Consider the following 18,695-nt stretch of genomic DNA (forward strand, 5'->3'; position numbering starts at 1 on the left):
CAATGCTAAGTTGGGTTGGAATGGACCCTACTGACTAGTGGAAGTTTTTGACAATGGCACAGTTCAACTCAAAGATGTAGAAGGAAATGTGTTCTCTGAGTTGTAAAATGGAAGAAAAGTAAAGCCATACCGGCTCAAAAAAATGGATTTTGGAAATAGGCAACTTGGTTGACAATGCCTTGGTGAATTTCTTACAAGACGACATGCCAGTTACCTATTTGATCATGGTGGCATGAATGCATTGTATACCACCATGTGGCAGGATTAATGTTGAAGGCCCATTAATGCAAAATCATCATGCTAAAGCAAGGGAGCCTCATGCAACCAGTGATTTGACAGAAACCATAGTTGCAGATTTGGGTCAACTACATTTGGTTAAGGACTCTACTAATCAACCTCACTTGCAAATTTAGTATACCTCTTTGTTGTTGTCATCCTCATCATCTCTAACAATCCTTTCTTTGCTTGTCATAGCTCTTAGATTTCCATCGTCCTTTCTTATCCCTCTATCTCTTTTGTGCCAATCTACTTTAGGGGAACAAGCTCAGGATAGGCAAGGGCTGAGCTAGGGAGGAGAAGTGGAGCATGCTAACCATGGTATCGAGCAAGAGACATGGAAGGAATAGGTCAGAAGTAAGAAGAGCAGGCCACTAGCCAAAATGAGGGTGAGAAGACCCAAGGGCTAGAGCAAAACAATACGGAGGACACCTTTGAGTCGAAACAAAGCAACCCAGAGGAGAACACTGCTACAAGCACCTATGAGGGGCCAAAGCAAGACAACCTAGAGGGGAATAGCCAAAAGGGCACCTCCGAGGACAATGAAATGGAAGAGGATGATAGAACATTAGAGCAACAGGGAGGTGAAATCACGCCCCGAGAACATAGGGAAGTTTGCACAAAATGAGGTAATGTTGAGCCTTCGCAAAAGGCCGAGCGATAGAAAAGTAGTTCGTCATTGGCCACTCTTACTCTGCCTCCACCTCCTTCATCTCTTCAAATCCTAGCCCATGTGGAGCCATTTCCCTTAGACCCTCTTCTTACAAAGAATGATCATCAGGATCGGGTTACCATCATCGAGAGCTGGTGGCAAGTGTTAAGGGAAAATATGGTGCATGCGGTGCAGGCCTTGAACTTTTTGGCCAACAATTGGATCCCTCCCTAGGTACTGGAACACAATTTATTCCTAACAGATGAAGTATAGGGAGGAGATGATGCGGTTCTTTGAGGATCAAACTTACCCCTCTTATCCTTTGATGCATGAGCATATGCAGTTGATCCAAACACTCTAAGATAGGGCTTATGTCCAGTCCATGCCTCCTCTGGTGTCATATCATATAAAGCATTATTAGTAGGGGATCGGTTTAACAAATAGACCAATGTGCAAATTGCTTCTGTCCAACACTTTTAAGGCATGTCCTTTGTTTGCATCACATTTCTTGATGGTGGACATTTTGCTTATTTCCACTCCATGCCTCCTCTAATGTCATATCACATAAAGCATTAGTAGGGGATCGGTTTAACAAATAAACCACTATGCAAACTACTTCTGTGGAAAACTTGTAAGTCATGTCCTTTGCTTGCATCATACTTCTTGCACACTCAACAATTTCGGCTACTCCATTTTGTTATTGTGTTTTAGGCAAGGACAACTCTTTGCATATTTTCCATTACTTGCAAAACTTAGTAAAGTCATTAGAGACATGTTCATCCCCATTGTCGGGTCTAAGGAATTTGATTCAACAACCAATCTTAGTTTGTGCCATAGTCTTAAAGTCTCCAAACTTTTCAAGTATTTCATATCTTTTCTTCATGGTGTAGACAAATATCTTTTTTGTGTAGTCATCAATAAATGTGACAAAGCATTTGCTACCATTAAGTGATGGCATATTGGTCATATACCTTGCAATATCAATGTGCACTAGCTCTAATGATCTCTTGGCTCTTATGGCTTGATCCTTGGAAAAAGATTCTCTATGTTGTTTCCCATAAAGGTATCCTTCACAAACCTCCCTCTTTAACTGATGAGAGTCCTTTTACAATGTTTTTGCATTCAAGCAACTACATGGATCCAAAATTAAGATGCCCATACCTTTGGTGCCATAACCTAGAATCTGTATGCACAATCATGCATACTCTCTTACTAGGGATTGTGACCGCCAACTTGTTAAAAGTGCCATCTCTCAATCCATGTCCAATGATCTCTTTTTGAGTGAATAAGAGCACCTTCTTATCATCAAAGAGAGTTTTTATTTTGTGATCAGTACATTAAATAATTGACACTAGATTCATGGCAAGTCGTGGCATGTACGGAACATTATAAATTGAATTTACCTTCCCATTTGGAAGCTAAACTAGGACTATTAGAAGTGTATGATTGTACCCTAAATGAAAATTTAGAACTCCCTTTACTAGATCAAGTTTCGTGATCGAATCACATATGCAACACATATGTTGTGATGCTCTAGAATCCACTATCCACACCTCTTGGCTTAAAAGTTTTTGATGCACTCAATGCTTTGCATAATCTGATGTCCTTGAGATATACATTGCTGCATGACCTGTCTGTGACAATAGACATCCTTTTCATTGCACAACACATTTTTCCTAAGGCATCACCCCTTTCTAACCCATCAGAAGCATACTCAAGTTCTACTCCATTGTTTCTTGCCATTGTTAGCCTTTGGCTATGACATTTTCTAGCAATGTGACCCATCTTGCCACATTCATAGCATTTTAGTTTGCTCTTTGCAGATGACCTCTAGTTGGCAAAAGGCTGATGTCTTTGTTGGCTTTGACTGTTCTTGTTCTGTCTAGGCTTGGACTTTGAACTTCCAGCATGTTGTGCATTCCTCTAAGCCTTCTTGCCTTTTAATTGCATATTTTGCATCTTTGCCACTAGTGCACTTTCAATATGGTCATCCCTCAATCCTTTTCAATATGGTCATCCCTCAATTCTTTTCACCGATCCTTCTTTTGGATCAACAGGCTTATTAGTTCATCAGACTTCATAACCGTGCCTCAGGCAATAACTACCACATAGAGGCTCTCATAAGATGAGGGTAAACTTGGAGTATTCAAACAACAAACTCTGGGTCATCCATTTCAAATCCATTATTAGTCATTCTATCCTTGAGATCTTCATCTTGTCCAAATGATCCAACAACAATGCATCACTTTTTTCCACATGAAGATTTTCCAATTGTGTCTTCAAGTTAGCGTGTGTTCAATGTCTTGCCCTCATAAATGGATGTTAGTGTAGTCCATATCTGAGATGATTTTGTCAAATGCATCAGCTATAGGCAAACATTGTAGTCTTGAGGCATATTGTGAAAACATCCATTGCTTTGGCATTCATCTCATCAAAGGCATCCTTCTGTGCTTGTCGGGCATTCTATGCTAGAGCCAACACTTTCCAACAACAAGAACCCATAACATTATCTTGATAAAGAGATTCTTGATTATACATTTCCAAATGTGGAAGTTGTTCCCCCATTAAACACTAGGGTGTTTGGCACACAAAATTCTTCCATTGATGTCATCCTGGTGATGGATCAACACTTATGCACATTGATAATTGGATTTCTAATTCCACTATAGACCAAGTCCAAAATTGCCCATTGAGCAGTATGCAATGAAGAGCAAGATATGCTCTTTGTTCTGGTTTACAAAGCTCTAAATTTGGAATTCTGAACAAAAATTTTATGCTCCTCCAAGTTTTGATGCTTTGTCTCATGCTTTGTGCAGGTAATATCTATACTAACAAAAAAGATTATACAATACTATTCCATAAAAGCCAAGAGGGTCTTTAAAAAGAGATCTTGGAGCAACCAAAACAACCTTGGAGCATATCTGAGTATGGCATGTGCAAAGAAACTCAAAGTCACCAAGAAAAAGAAAGTCTTCATGGAGTTTCTTCCTTGATAGGGAAAAGAGGAGGGATAGATTGGTTTTGTAATCCCTCGATAAGCACTTTGCAACAACTGGTGAAAGTCCTGTGATGTTCCTCCACTTATTCCTATATCTAAGCCAGAGCATCATTGAAGTTAAAAATCTCTTGGTTAGGGAGCAACTTAGCATGAGAAAGCAATAAACAAGCATACAATTCAAATAAAAGATAAGGCATGAGCTCTTAGAACAACCTAGGTAGCATAAGGAATTCTAAGTGAATCCCCTAGTAAAATTGCTTTCCAATTTATTGGTTCACCAACTTGTATTTGCACAAACCTCCAAACCTTTCTGGCTTTAGGAAAAGTGATAAACAGATGAAACACATCCTCTTTAAGTGTAGGGCATGTTTTACAAAAGCAAGATCCTTTGCGAATCCTTTCACTTCTGTAATTAGTCTAAGCTGACTTATGAAGAATGAGCCAGAGTAGAGTGGAAAGTTTTCCTAGTATTTTTCTTTCCCAAATTAGAAGAAATTTGTGTTGCCACTTAAATTTGTTGTCTGCACTTTTCCATTTGGGGTTGAGAGTTCTAACAATTTCTTATATGTCACTGTAAGGAGTTGCAATCGAGAGGAGATCAAAATAATCCACCCAACTCGTTTTGGAAAATTTATGACATGTCCTTTCCAACCAAGTGATGTCTTGCTGCTTCCACAATATCTTGCTCATAACCAACTCTTGGTCCTAGTTTGTAAGCCTAAACTCTCTCCTGATTTCATTCCAATTCTTTCACCTAAATTCATCCTTATGGGGCAAATCTTATCCCAAGTTTGTAGACCTTTTTTAAACAATAGCCATGGTCTAAGCATATCTTTATCATTAAGAGGATTTTGTTTAAAGAAACCAAAAACCCACTTGATTCTAGACCCATAAAGGCGCCCTTTCTAGAGAAAAAATTTGACTCTTTATTTGCTCAAAAGCATACCACAAAGACCTCCAAAGATGACTCCCCTTAGTATGACAAGGTTTAGGATTGCATACATAAATTTTCCATTTTGAAGCTCTCAAGGGTTTGACATAGTTGAAGTTTCTAAGAAGAAGATTTGCCCAATCCATATCAAGTTGAGCAATTGCATTGATCACCCATGTAGTTGCCAATTTGTAAGCTGCTTGTTGAATGTCTACTACACCCAGCCCTCCCTTTGCTTTTGGTCTTCAAGTTGTGCAAAAAGACCATATTACCCTGGCAATCCTTCTTCTAGTGTCATTTCCTCCCCATAGAAATGTTTTGCATATACTAATGGACTTTTCCAGACCAATCCTTGTAGGGCAACAGCATGAGAGAGAGAAACTAGGGATGGGGTAGATGCGATGATTAAGACTACCCTTCTTCTAGCTAGATTTGCTTGGAATCCCCTCCATTTGTCAAGTTCACTTCTGAATCTATTGAGAAACTAATCCCATCTCTCCATTGCAACATAATAAACCTTAGGAATAACCAATAGCCTAAAGATTTTGCCTTTATGAAGTTTTTTGTAGCCTAGTTGATTTAATAAGATCTGGTCATTGCCTAACATTGCATAACCTGTTTTTGAGTGATTTAAGATTGAGCCAAAGGCCAAGTAGAAAGTGTCCAAGCAATTCAGAGCCAATGTTAAGTCCTGAGAAGTGTTTCCAAGCCAAGTTAGGCTAGGCTAGGCTAGGTTAGCAAATCTTGTGAGCTTGTACTAGATTTTAGAAAAAACTTGGGCTTGGAATCATGCTCGTAGGTATTCTACAACACCAGATATAGATTCGAACCATTATGTGACCCCTTACATGCTAGTAAAACAAGTTATATGTGGCATGTTTCTAAAACATGTGCTATTCAATGCAATGCAAACGTTATTTTCACATGCAATTGAGCAAAAACTGTTAATGGTGAAAGTCCTTAATCTAGAGGAGCTACATTTCAAGTTTTTTTAAATAATACATCACATAATGGCTATTACAATGACTTCTTTGCATTATATCTCATTTTATATTATAAAAACTATATCTTGTTCCCCTTGAATACAGTAATAGAATAGATTTATTAGTTTTCTTTAACTTACATTTTGCAATGTTCAACAATTCCAATCAAAAGTAAGCAGGAATTTGAACATAATAGCAATACTAATAAACTCCTACATCTTTCCCCAAAGGCCAAATAGACATCAAATAGCCGTTATTTAATAAACAAGACCTTTCTACTTTGTTTGTAGCTCTTGGAAATGCTGTCTGAATTAGTTGAACTACACAAAGGAAATAGTAATTTTTGAATTCGTGAATCACACAAAAATTAAGTCCCCTCCACACCAATTGTGTAGTTCTATTTGCACATATATGAGTACATACATAATACATAGGAGTGCATACGGGCATGCATGCTTGCACATGTGGTTCCGTACATGTACTTTCAGTTTCCATCCATCTCACTCAGATTTTGATTGTCACCTTAACCTTATGTTACGTTTTAAAGAAATGTACAACTCCAAAAGACAGAAACACATGCACAAAAGCACCAAATGATTCACCATCATCACACTTGACTCATCAAATTTAATACAATCTCCCCAAAAGGAAACAGCTTTGATAATTGTACTTGCAAAATATAACCCCCACAATGTCTTTACAGGCAGGGCCTTTAAAAAGGCCACAATAAATTACAAAATCTCTCCAGACTGTTAAGTACAATAAATTACAGGTTCCCGTTCTGTACAAAAAATGGTCAAAAAATTGAAGGCCCTTTTGACACGAATTGCCAAACTGCACTTAGGCTCATGTATAGGAAAAATGAGGGAAGAATGGTTGCAGCTTCAACGCCATCAGGCTAGTTTTCAGTTTAAGATTACACTCTCTAGTGGGTTGGTCCTCAAAGAAAATTACAATAATCTCTTGTCTGTATCAGACCAACAGGCTGATGATTAACTTGTTGAATGACTAACGAAGAGGTCACACTAGGAATATACACATCTACAGAAATGCCAATAAGAGGCCTCAGGGTTAGTATCATGCAGGTAGGTTGGTTATGCAATGGCTGAAACACTACAGCGTGAATCTCGACGGGGGCATTCAAATCCTTCAATTCGGACTGAAGGGCTGGCAGGGAAGGGTGGACTACAGAGAGCCTTTCGCTCAGTAAGAACAATTGGAGGAGATATCTGACGACAGAACTGTACATCATGTATGACAGGATTGCCAGCACGGCTAGGAGGTGAACCAAAAAAATATGGGGGCGAGCATCCAAAATTTGGAGACTCAGCACATGTACTCTGGAAACCATAGAGATCAAACTATCAGTACACAATCATCAGACACAGCTTGCACTACTTGTGCCCCCATAATATTCAGAACTCTTGTTATACAAGGAAAGCCCACCTTGTTCAGAAATATCTCAAGTATCTCGTATCCAGCTTCGCATTCAGTTAATCGAGAAGTAGGGCTGTCAAAAAAAAAAAACAGATGTCATCTTTCCAAAATACTTCATACAGTTGGGAATTTTGAAATTCAGATCCAAGAGGTGAAGTAACCACAAGAAGCTTCTACCTGTAATTGCTCATAGGTGAATATGAAGGGGGCTATTAGTAGCTAATCTCTTCAAACTTAACACATATGATGTTAATATCCACATGTACAACAAGTATGAGCTGACTCAATGCAGACATAGTAAAGCTTATGATAAAAGTAGGGTCTATCTTGAACAGCACAAGACACATTAATGGTGCAAAAATACAATCCGTAAAAAGTGCCTATACAAGAGCAGCAGAAATGAGCTAGCCCTAAAAGGAAACAATCGACACCATGCTTGATTAAAAGCATGCACTAACAAAAAGGGTTCCAGGAGCTTCGGAACATCTTGTACTGTTAGATGCAGGCTTCCCCCCCCCCCCCCCCCCCGAAATAAAAAAAATAAAAATAAATAAACAAATAAATAAACGAAACAATTAAATTAATAAAAATTTAAAAAACCCCCAAAAACCATACCCGATGCTGCCACTGCCACTGTGCACAACTCCTCACCTGTACTTTAACATCATTATGCAGTCTGAGTGCTTGTTGCAAAACACTTGCGATTCATTAATTTCAATGTTGTGCTTGTTGCTACCTCACTAAATCGTCTAAGTCCTCTCTCTGTCCCCACTTCATTCTCTACCCTCTTTCATCCCTTTTGCCTCTTAACCCGCCTTCATTCTCAGCCCTCCCTCTCCGCCCCAACTCATCCCCTTTTCCTCTCGAGTCCTCTCAAAATTCACAATGCCTTGACCAGTAGGTCCCTACTGGGATATATATACCACCTATGTTGGCACTCCCACTGCTGCCTCTGATAGTAGGAAATGGAAGTCCATCTATTGTAGCAAAGTGAAAAATAGCTCTATCACCAGAATCTCCGTTGTGTTTGCAAATTAGGAGGTAAGGATGCAAGGCCTTGTCAGTTATTCCCACAAAATGTAGCCAACAAAATATTACGAGGGAACTCCAATCTTGCAGACATAGCAACAGCACATGCTCTTGGGACTTCATCAGAGATGGAGGAGAATATGATGCCTTCAGAGATAGAGACCTGATCCTGCAGTCATACAAGCAGCACATACTCTTCAGACTTCATCAGACAAGGAAGAGAATGTGATGCTCCTTGTAGATAGTGAGCGGGGTCAGAATTGCTCACTAGATTGGCAATGTTCATGGCAAATGACTCTTTCTATCTAGAGGTAGCAACCGTCCGATGATGTTCTTCTAAGCTATAAATTATGAATTTTCAAATTTGTGTTGAAGCAATGCCTTTACTGTTCTTGCTTGCATAGGGTGGATGAGATACTCATGAGGTTTTACAACAGGTGGAAATAAATGCACCGACCTCTCAAGTATGATTGTTCCACTCCATTTCTTCTTTCAAGAGCCCTAAGATATTTTCAAAATTTACGTTGCTTCACGTCTGAGACTAATACAATGTTTGTTTGTACTCAAAGTAGGAGTGACTAATTAGTTTTGAACATGGAGTTATCCAACTATATGAATAATTTAATATACTCTTTTAGTCATCCCACTGTAGGAGGCTAGAGACATGTATTTAACCCATCTCAAGGTAGAAGACATAGATATTCTACTTTCGAACTACTAGCACTGGCATTGCAGATGCTCTCACAGGTATTTGTCATTTGTAACTTTGTTTATTAATTTCCAAATGAATCCTAGTACCTACATGAAATGATGAATAATTATTTGACATGTTACATAATATATTAATAGCTTTATTTCTTTCAATTTCAGAATGTTATACACAAAAAGATTGCTCTGTTAGAGCTCACGAGACGAGTTCGAGTTCTTACTCGTTCACATAAAGATTTGTCACAAATTTAACACTTTACACTTGAGGGGATTTCTCTATACAGGTGACTATTATTAAGATTTGATATTCCGAAAGTTACAAAGAGAGCCTCCAAAATGAGGCTGAGGAAGCCTTGCATGCTCAAATTGGTCATCAAAAGCTGAAGCCTTTCGACTTTCATGTGATATGGGTGTGAGCTTGAGGACATTATGGCCGTGTTGCCTACTGGCGTGACAACGTAGCTAAGAGATTTAGCAGCTACACGTAGAGATCAAGGATATACTATCAAACGAGGGAATCAAGGTGGAAGTGCTACTGCTGTTAGTCGAGCTTATGCATGTGAGAGTGTATCTCGATAAGCAACATATGCAGAAGTAGATCCTTCTTAAGTTTATAACCTTCAAGATCCAAAAACAGAGATAGAGACTAAGGATATAGAGTCAGTCAAAATTAAATCCAAATAAAAGTAAGATCCGAGTTTCACCACGAGAGTTCATCAAAGGACATTGAGGAGGATAGTGATGAGGAATCAGGATCATACTGAGAACCAGGTTTAAACTTTTTCAAATAGTAATAATGATCCTTGGCTTAATGTAGGCTCTGGAGTCTTGAGAAATCAAGCTTTTGACTTATACAATAACCTTTGAGAGTTTTATTGATCATGATTCATGTGATATGTAGTCTGTACTTTTGCACGAAACCAAGTGGCTCTGCCTGCAATGTATGATATAACATTTAATATGTTACAAGATGCATTTGTTACTAGAGTCTAGTTACTCAAATGTTATCTTTATCATGGAATATTTTATTATGTATTTATCAAATTTCTCATGGTTTCTTTGCTTTTAATAACTATATCAGACTATTTATGGTTGAATGTGAATGTTTTAGGTCATCTATGTACTTTCTATGCTTCTCTACATGTCATAAGAATATTTTCTCACAAAAGAAAAAAGCTTGCGCCTTAATTTCAAAAACAAAATTCTTACAAAGCTCACACCTCTAGCCTCTCGAACACTGCTCACCTAAAGACCTATACAGCCATGACCTAGACCAATACTGTATAAATACTACATAAGACTAGAATATATCCAATCTTATGAATCGACATATGTTTTAAAAATGAACTATAGATATACATATATATAAGTCTCTCTCTCTCTCTCTCTCTCTCTCTCTCTCTCCCCAGCCACCCCCCCCCCACACAAATGCACGAGCGCTCACACATGTACACGTATATACATACATATATAAATATATGTATGTGTAGAGAGAGGGTTGCACACGTACATGTATATACATACATATATAAAATATGTAAGTTTAGAGAGAGGAGGACAGAGAAAGATGAGCATGTATGCAAGCATGCAAGAAAGCACGTATAGAAGCATCCACATGTATGTTTATCAGTTTGTAAGCGTGAATTCACACATGCACATAGAGGTACATACACCCTTATAGAAAAGGGAGAACAAATGAAGACCATATATGTAGACATAGGCGCGTGTACCAATGAAGGCTTAGCATTAAAAGGTGGCTTCTTTGGTCTTTGCTCAAAACCAAAAGAAAACCTTCAGGACCAAACAGTATATGCACAATAGATTTTTTTGCTGCAGATTCAAAGCTGAAATACATATACCTAGATGAATCCAGGTACATTCCCAAACTCATCCTCTAAAAACACAACATAGTGCAGTTTCAATCTCACGATAGACACTCATAAGATTGAAAACCATAAACTCCATCACGCATCGCAGGGACTAGCTACTATGACATCCCCACCGACGTCATAAGCGCCCAACAGTGGGTGTAGACCATAGTATAAAAGTATGCTCTCACACATACAAATCCACACACCCACACATGCTTGAGCATCCATTTATACAAAGTCTTCCTACTGAGTTTCTGTCGGCACTCCGGAGATGAAGGGCAAACTCAGCCATGACGAAGGCTAGCACTAAAGGAGAAGGCTAATAAAAAAGTAGTCCAAATCTCTTCATTCAAGCTACAACTGCTTGTGAAGTCTAAACGATTTCATTTTAGTCTCTTCCAAACGAGCATCTAAATCTAAATCTAGCTGAAATACCTTCATAATCTATAAAAAGACAAATTAATGCAGCATAATGTTGCATGCCATAACACTAAGGTAAGAGAAGACATAACTCCTCCCCCCCCCCCCCAAAAAAAAAAAAAAAAAAAATCGAGACAGAAACATCCAGACAGATTCCAGTACCTTTGCCACTGTCGCATAGGCTTAATGAGCTCAGGAGAAGAACAAGAGATAAGAGCCAGTCTTTGAGGCTTAGGGCAAATGACTTCTTCTTCGCGTGCATCAGCCTGAAGTCCAGTTCTCAACCTTCCCCTGTCGTTCATTTCTGTTCTACTTTCTTTGGTATTCAAAGCAGCAAGTTGCTGCACAAAACGCAGATTTCCCATACAAGTCTCCAGTTTGACAGTAGAAAACTTCCTCTTTAGACGACTCCAATATGTACAAAATTGTCCTTTTTCAATTGGGCCCTGCCCCCCATAAAAAACAAAGCTCGTCAGATTTGTAATATTCGTCTTTGATTCAAAAGATTAATTAGTTAACTACATGTATGTTAAAAATCCGCCAAGACATTTGTCAGGCAACAAGGAGAAGGCATGCAGCATTTGCTCCGTACGTACGGACAAGCCTGACCCCTTTTTGGAAACTCCGAAAGGACAAATAGGGAGCGAGGGCCCTTGTTGTGTTTTTAGGATGGACAGAAGGACCAGCACCTTAAGACGGGGCAGCTTTAAAGGGATAGACAGCGCGCTGCAGTAACATAACTCCCTTCTGTCTTCAGGCACTATCACAAACAAGCGAAAGTTCGAACATCTAGATAGGGCACTCTCTCAGCAAAAGAAACCTCTTAGCCACGAATACATCTGTAACTAAATTCGAACATTCCAGAGTCAGGAGTTGCTACGCGGAATCAGATGCCAACGTGAACGGAACCGTGGTTGAAGGACAGATTTGCGACGAACAAGTCACGCGAAATTGCTGAGAGGCACAGGATGTGAATGTAGCCGCGTCCAGAACGCAAGAACAGCAAAGATGAAAATGAGAGATTTTCATCCCCATACGCCTATGCGGCAGCATCGAGGCCTCGCTAACAAGACTTTCCCAGGCGCAGTCCGATCCGTGGCAGGAAGGCTCTGGCCATAGATCTCTAAAAACTCCCTTTTCTGCGCTTTTAAAACCCCTTGACGCAAACTTTACCGGGTTCCTGCTCCTACGTATCTTTCTCCCCCTATCTCTGCCTCGCACCGTCTCTGCCTCGGTAGTTCTCCCAATTACAAAAATGTGACATTACAATTTCTGTTTTAGCCGGATCTATGAAGTGAACGCAAAATTTCAACCAAAATGCAGATGGAAAACTAGCGAGGATGTAAGGAAAGGGCAAGATTACCTGAGAGGAGAGGAGGGTGATGATTCACGGAGCCTCGAGGCAGCCTAACCAAAAAATCAGGAGCAGCAGAAGAAGAAGAAGGGCAAAGGAAGAAATGGGAATTCGGTGAAGAAGATGAACTTTATTAGCCAAAAGGTTGGAGATGTACCATACAAATGAGGCTCAAGAAAAGCGTGGGTTCATAGCCCAATCACATCCTTCCACGTCAGCATTGGCCCCTCTTCCTCTCTTACAATGCCTTTGTGGGAAGACACTTGAGTTATTCATGGCACCGTCGCTTTGATGGATGCGTTCCATGCTCGCCAGATCACGTTGCATGTTCATGGTAGATCTCCTGCTGGTGCTTGTGCCTGATGGTTGTAGTCAAAACTTTGCTCCAATGCCAAGTAGTAGGCTGGGTTCACCCCCCCCGCCCCCCTTCCCATGGAGGAGGAAATACAGTTGGAGAATAGTTGGCAGGTGTGGTGGTTCACACCACTCGGCAGTCATCAATTTATGTCGGTGTAGCGGTTGGAGGAGATGGAATGAGCAAATCATGTTGGCTTGGAAGAGTTGGCCATGGAGTGGCAAGCCCGTCCCACCTATTGAGCCAACTAGGACAGTAGCTCTTCACCACATTTTTTGAAGGATGGCCAGTGGGTGGTGTGAACTCAGCCTTAGTGCTCGATGCCCCACCCTCCCTTTAGTGTGGACACTGGCAAAATAACCTTCATTTTGTATTCAAAAGTAAGTTTGTTACACACCAAGACAAGAGTCTCTTAAAACAAGTTCTCAAGCTTCAAAAACAAACACACTTGCAAAATTCAACAAGCTCTAAAGCAAGCATATTGGATTTTTCAAGTGTGCTTCCAAAACAAGCACACTTGCTAAATTCAATACATACATGCATCCACAGATGTGGTCAGAAGTACGAAAGTACCATGTTTTGTAGGAACACTTGATGTCCAATTGTATTATTATTATTATTGTGGGTGTGCTACCAAAAAAGGATTGTGAGTTTTTTTTAAAAATTAAGCCATAAACTTTTGGAGGAACATTAAGGCCTAGCTAAAAGGAAAGTGTCACATTAGCACTCGCCCAAGTGGAATCCCAAGTCCACACAGAGCTCCCCCCCCCCCCCCCTCCTCCCTCTGTCTCTCTCTCTCTCTCTCTCTCTCTCTCTCTCTCTCTCTCTCGCATGCACGCACACGCACATGGACACGTGCACATGCACGCGCACACACACATACACAATTTGGTACATAGCCCTTGTAAATCGATATCGTCCTCTTTGCCTACTTCTTGATGTCCTTTTCAGTTAGCTCTAGGCCCTCATACTTACTAGAACTCCCCATAATATATTATTACATGTGTATGCTCAATACCCATACTCTTTACTTTTAAAGCAAGCCATCATCTTTATCATGTGTTTCACAAACAACTCGTCCCCCTCAAGTGTGCTACATCGACAAACTATTAATCGAAAGTGCTCTCCCTCAACAGCAATAGACAAGGACACCCCTCCCTTACTCATGAGTGCTCTACCATGGTGTGCATTTTATCCCAATATTATCTTCAAATAGTCATCCCTACAACTAAAGGTGTGAAAAACATAACATAAAGCTTAATAATATATGATTGTTTTATTCCATTGTTCTCATATTTAAACCATTCCAAATTGTGATGAATTCCTCCAAATAAAGTGAATAGTAATTAATGATGGATTCTTCTAAATAATGTGAATAGTAATTAATGATATCCCCATAAAGTAAACATACAAATTGTAAACGAAACCAACATCAACAAAATTGCACTGAGTACAAAAGATAGATTTTAAAATTATCATGCAAGAGATACAACCTAAGAAACATCATTGAAATACAATTTCCTTTTCCATGAGTGGGGACAAGAAAGGATGATAGCACACGTGGTTGAGTTCCCAAATGTGATCTTGCATTTGACCTACACTTGCAAGGAGGAGAAGAAATCGATGAGACCTATTAATTTCATGTCTAGTCTAATATATTAACAAGAATTTTGTATATAATTAAATCAAAATATCTGCTTCAACAAACAATTATTAAAAAATGTACCCAAAAAGCAAGATCAATCTATGACAAGGATAAATAGCATGAATGTGCTTGTGAGTGTATGGTCCTGCATGCACCTATGTAAGTATTTGTTTTGTGTGCATCTTTATTTATGCATGCATAGATGTACATTTGAGTTGTTGTAGATGAAATTAGATTGATAGTCTTCGTGATGCAAATACAACTAGTATGGCAAATAATATCACCTTAGAGGTGCATTGAAAGGTAACTAATAATTCAATGAGTGTGATGAATGAATGCAAGAAATCTTTAAAGAATTCGGGCCTCTTAGAGCATTATTTTGTTTTTATTGGGCCATGAGCAAAGACAAATAAAATCAAGAAGCTTTCAAGTCTCTATACACCTTTGTTGGACTCATCGACCTTTGCTATTATCATTTGTGAGCAAAGTATGTCACATGTGTCTTATTTTGTGAAGTATCAACAATCCATTATGTGCCAATTTGGTTTTAAAAATGAGGATCATTGATAACAATAAGACTGATTGCTCATGCAAATCAAGGGTAGTTATAGATCAAACCAAATTGTAATATTGAAACATATGTGCAATTGAACATCCAATATAATTGTTAACTCTCCTTTTTGTCTCCAATGAGGAGCCAATAGTGATATTTTTTCTTGATCCTATTGACAACATTTTCATGGAAAGATATTCAAGAGTACAATGAATCTCTCTCTCTCTCTCTCTCTCTCTCTCTCTCTCTCTCTCTCTCTCTCTCTCTCTCTCTCTCTCTCTCTCTCTCTCTCCCTCCCTCTCTCTCTCTCTCTCTCTCTCTCTCTCTCTCTCTCTCTGTCTCTCTCTCACCATACTACATTAACCCTGCTATAGATTAGATGCTAGTAGACCCATCCATATTTATTTTGAGCCAAGTATTTTTACGATGGCAGCCTAGGGAGAAGTTTGGAGTTTTTGCTTCTCTTTCAGCCACATGTCACACTATAGATCGTTGATGTGAATTGATGTGAAGCACAAAATATCAAAGGTTCTAAAAGATATAAAAGTGTTTAACTTGAGCTTTTTTATGTCAGCTTTTCTCAATTGTAAAGCAATTCAACACCTATTCTAGCTCAGGGCCTAAGAACATCTTCATGGGGAAGTGGTGGTAGCTCTCCGTTGCGGACTTCGTCTTCATCCCCCTGAGACTCCCTCCACCCCTAGTCCATGCTTCCCCTCTATATCCTTTTAGACTGGATTTGATATTTTGCTCAGTCCCAGATATGCATTTGATTCCCCCCCTTTGATTGACACTGAGAGTGGGATAAAGAGAAATCCCTATGGAAAATATTATTGATTCAGCATCCTCACCCTCTTTCGTGCCTTCTCCAATTTCCTCTCACAGCCAGCTCTCTGGGTTTTCTTTGTATGGTTTCTCCTGAGCAAGCACCTCCTTGTTGCCCTGGGACTTGGCATCTTGGCATTGTCCATGGCTTTGAGCTTTAAGGATTGGGAACTATCGAGCACAACTCAATCAAATGTGGCTGCACAACAACGTTCTTTTGTAGCTCCCTCCCATATATCATTCTTAGCTTTCAGCTCATAGCCATGACCTGAGAAGCCGAGAGGTGCCATCAAAAAGCAAAAGTAGCGAGGATGATAACAAAATCAAATTTTATCTCTAAATTTGTGTTTTCATCAAATCAACCTATATTCCAATTGTAGACAATAAGAAGATGACCACCAATGTTCTCTTTTCCTTGCAATGTACTCATGCATTAGCCAGATCCTTTGAGTCTTCAAAAAAGAGATACTACTCTTCTCTTTAGCAGATGTTAGAGTTTCCTACTAGTGGGACCTTGCCTCTTGTCAAAATTGGAAAAATCTCGCAAACCAATGGCGTCGCTGAAGTCGTCTCTAACACCGGTGGCAACTCAAATGGATTAAGTGGAGCTACGAAAGAGGCTCTCCCAAGGGGCTTCATCCATGCCACTCCCTCAGCTTGCAAGAAGCGGTTGGTGAAGCGAGGACAACTAGAGAAGGAACGGTAGCAGAGGATGGAGGCATTGTTGAGAGAACACGAAGTCTTCAGAATGAGGGCTAGAAAACTAATCGAGTGACTCCTTCATAGAGGAGCAAGAAAAATCTTGGGTATGAAGACAGAGTATTGGCAAGGAATCTTTTTACGAGTGCTACACATCTGGCTACTAAAGCTCATATCAGTGTGGCACCTTGTTTGGAACAGAAAGCCAAGTTTCAAAGTGAGAGCGGGGCATGGTATTGATGCCATAACGCATTGTGAAGTTGAATATTAATTGTGCGGATGTAAAAGGCTGTCTTTAATGAGATTATAAGCTAGAATCTAAAGATGATGCTCGTGAGCGGTAACAAAGAGATTCACAAAGGTGGATGCCAAATTTTCATGTGAGTAGTGAGCACACGATGATCCTATATTGTAAATGTCCGATTCTTCTGATTTTTGGAAGTGCAGAATCGGGAGAAGGCAAGCATAGTGGCACCACAAAATTCACAACTGGTGGATTCACAAGCTATCAGAACTTGTGACTTTCGACATCGGTACTAGTTACGCTATGGAGTTTTCTATAACGAGATATTTCCGCACACTGGGAGCCCTCTTAGTGGAGAATCACCATCCCAACCAGTTCTTGCTCAGCTTGACAAACATAAACAAAGCAAAAATCCATTTTGTTTACAATTCATGGGAGTACAATGTTAACCACTCCCCTAGGCCTCAGAGCTTCTTAGCAATCAGGAATTAGCAAGGAAGAATCTATAGCTATGCAAAGTTGTAGGAAAAGTAGCTGGGAGACTACGTTTGACATACCATAGATTCCACCACCTCTAATTCTTAAGCAATATGGGAAAAGGATACAACTTCAAGTAAAACAACTCCCAATGCCATTTTCTACGAGAATACAAGCAAAATACGGGGGAGACGAAGATGTTGGTGCAATGCATAATATTCTGAGGAAATAAAAAGGGAGACACTGATAGGTGGGTGGGAGATAGGTATATGAGTTGAACAAAGAAAGTATTAGCAGTCGCTCGTGGTGGTTTTACCGGCGTTCAACTACGATTGTGACTATTGACATTTAGGTAATATGCCAGTTTCTTATCCATTCACAAAACTTATCCTCAGCGCTAATATTCTCGGCGTTTATATTCTTGATGTTAATATTCTCGACATTATCTCGGCACCCAAGGAAGGGCCTATTCCCTCAGATTATAACTCTTTGAGGAAGGAAACGCACCCCCTCCCCGCCCACATTGTGTGGTTGTAATAATTATATATTATATATTATCATAGAAATATTTTTAATTGCTCATCCATTCAAAATTGCTTATTTTCAATCTAAATTCTTACAACATTCCTCTTGTTTAATGCATGTTCTCGATGCAAGGGACCGAGGAAAGCCAAGATGGATGCAAGATTGAAGGATGACGGCTCCTTTATACATATGGTTATAGTCCATGTGACAATATTGTATAAATTGCATCGAGGATCAGTTGTTGTATCGCCTTATTCATGTATTTGTTGGACTTCAGCTTCCAAAATATGGACATCACAAAATCAATAATAAATCACCACCCCTAACATTTGTAGGAACGATCGGGTCCCAACGGACCCTATGTTGCATCTCATGTCCACTATTTTACTCATTTGGTTTTTTCCTTAAAAATTTGATAAAAGAGTAGGATTTAGCTTCAATTTTGAGTTAGTAGTTACATGCTCCACGATGTAAAGGATGCTTGCCGATGCAAATCTAGTTCTTTGTGTGCATTGAGATAGGTGCAACAATGCACACTAAGTCACATTAACCCTGCTATAGATTAGATGCTAGTAGACTTATACATATTTATTTTGAGCCAACTATTTCTCTTTGTGTGCATTGAAATAGGTGCAACAATGCACACTAAGTCACATTCAGCTAAGGGTTGAGGAAGGCATCTTTTGAGCACATACTAAGGCTGATAAGACATG

The 18,695-nt window shown here is 39.5% G+C and overlaps 1 protein-coding gene across 2 annotated transcripts; it reads right to left on the minus strand.

The window, feature by feature from the left end:
• Positions 1–6,515: 6,515 nt before the first annotated feature.
• On the minus strand, positions 6,516–12,794 carry LOC147890019 (uncharacterized). 2 transcript variants are annotated; one of them, XM_087390903.1, is made up of 4 exons: positions 12,669–12,794; positions 11,468–11,751; positions 7,287–7,350; positions 6,516–7,180 (listed from the first exon to the last, which is right to left on the minus strand). In XM_087390903.1, the coding sequence occupies exons 2-4, from the start codon at positions 11,668–11,670 to the stop codon at positions 6,935–6,937; spliced, it is 513 nt and encodes a 170-aa protein (XP_087247029.1). In that variant the 5' UTR covers positions 11,671–11,751; positions 12,669–12,794; the 3' UTR covers positions 6,516–6,934. The 2 variants fall into 2 exon arrangements, with proteins under 2 accessions (XP_087247029.1, XP_087247030.1); XM_087390904.1 differs by lacking the exon at positions 12,669–12,794 and adding an exon at positions 11,995–12,357.
• Positions 12,795–18,695: the final 5,901 nt, after the last annotated feature.

Source organism: Dipteris shenzhenensis, chromosome 19 (assembly GCF_047967505.1).
Source record: "Dipteris shenzhenensis isolate YYH24624 ecotype China chromosome 19, Dip_SZ_1.0, whole genome shotgun sequence".
NCBI classification, from domain to species: Eukaryota; Viridiplantae; Streptophyta; class Polypodiopsida; order Gleicheniales; family Dipteridaceae; genus Dipteris; species Dipteris shenzhenensis.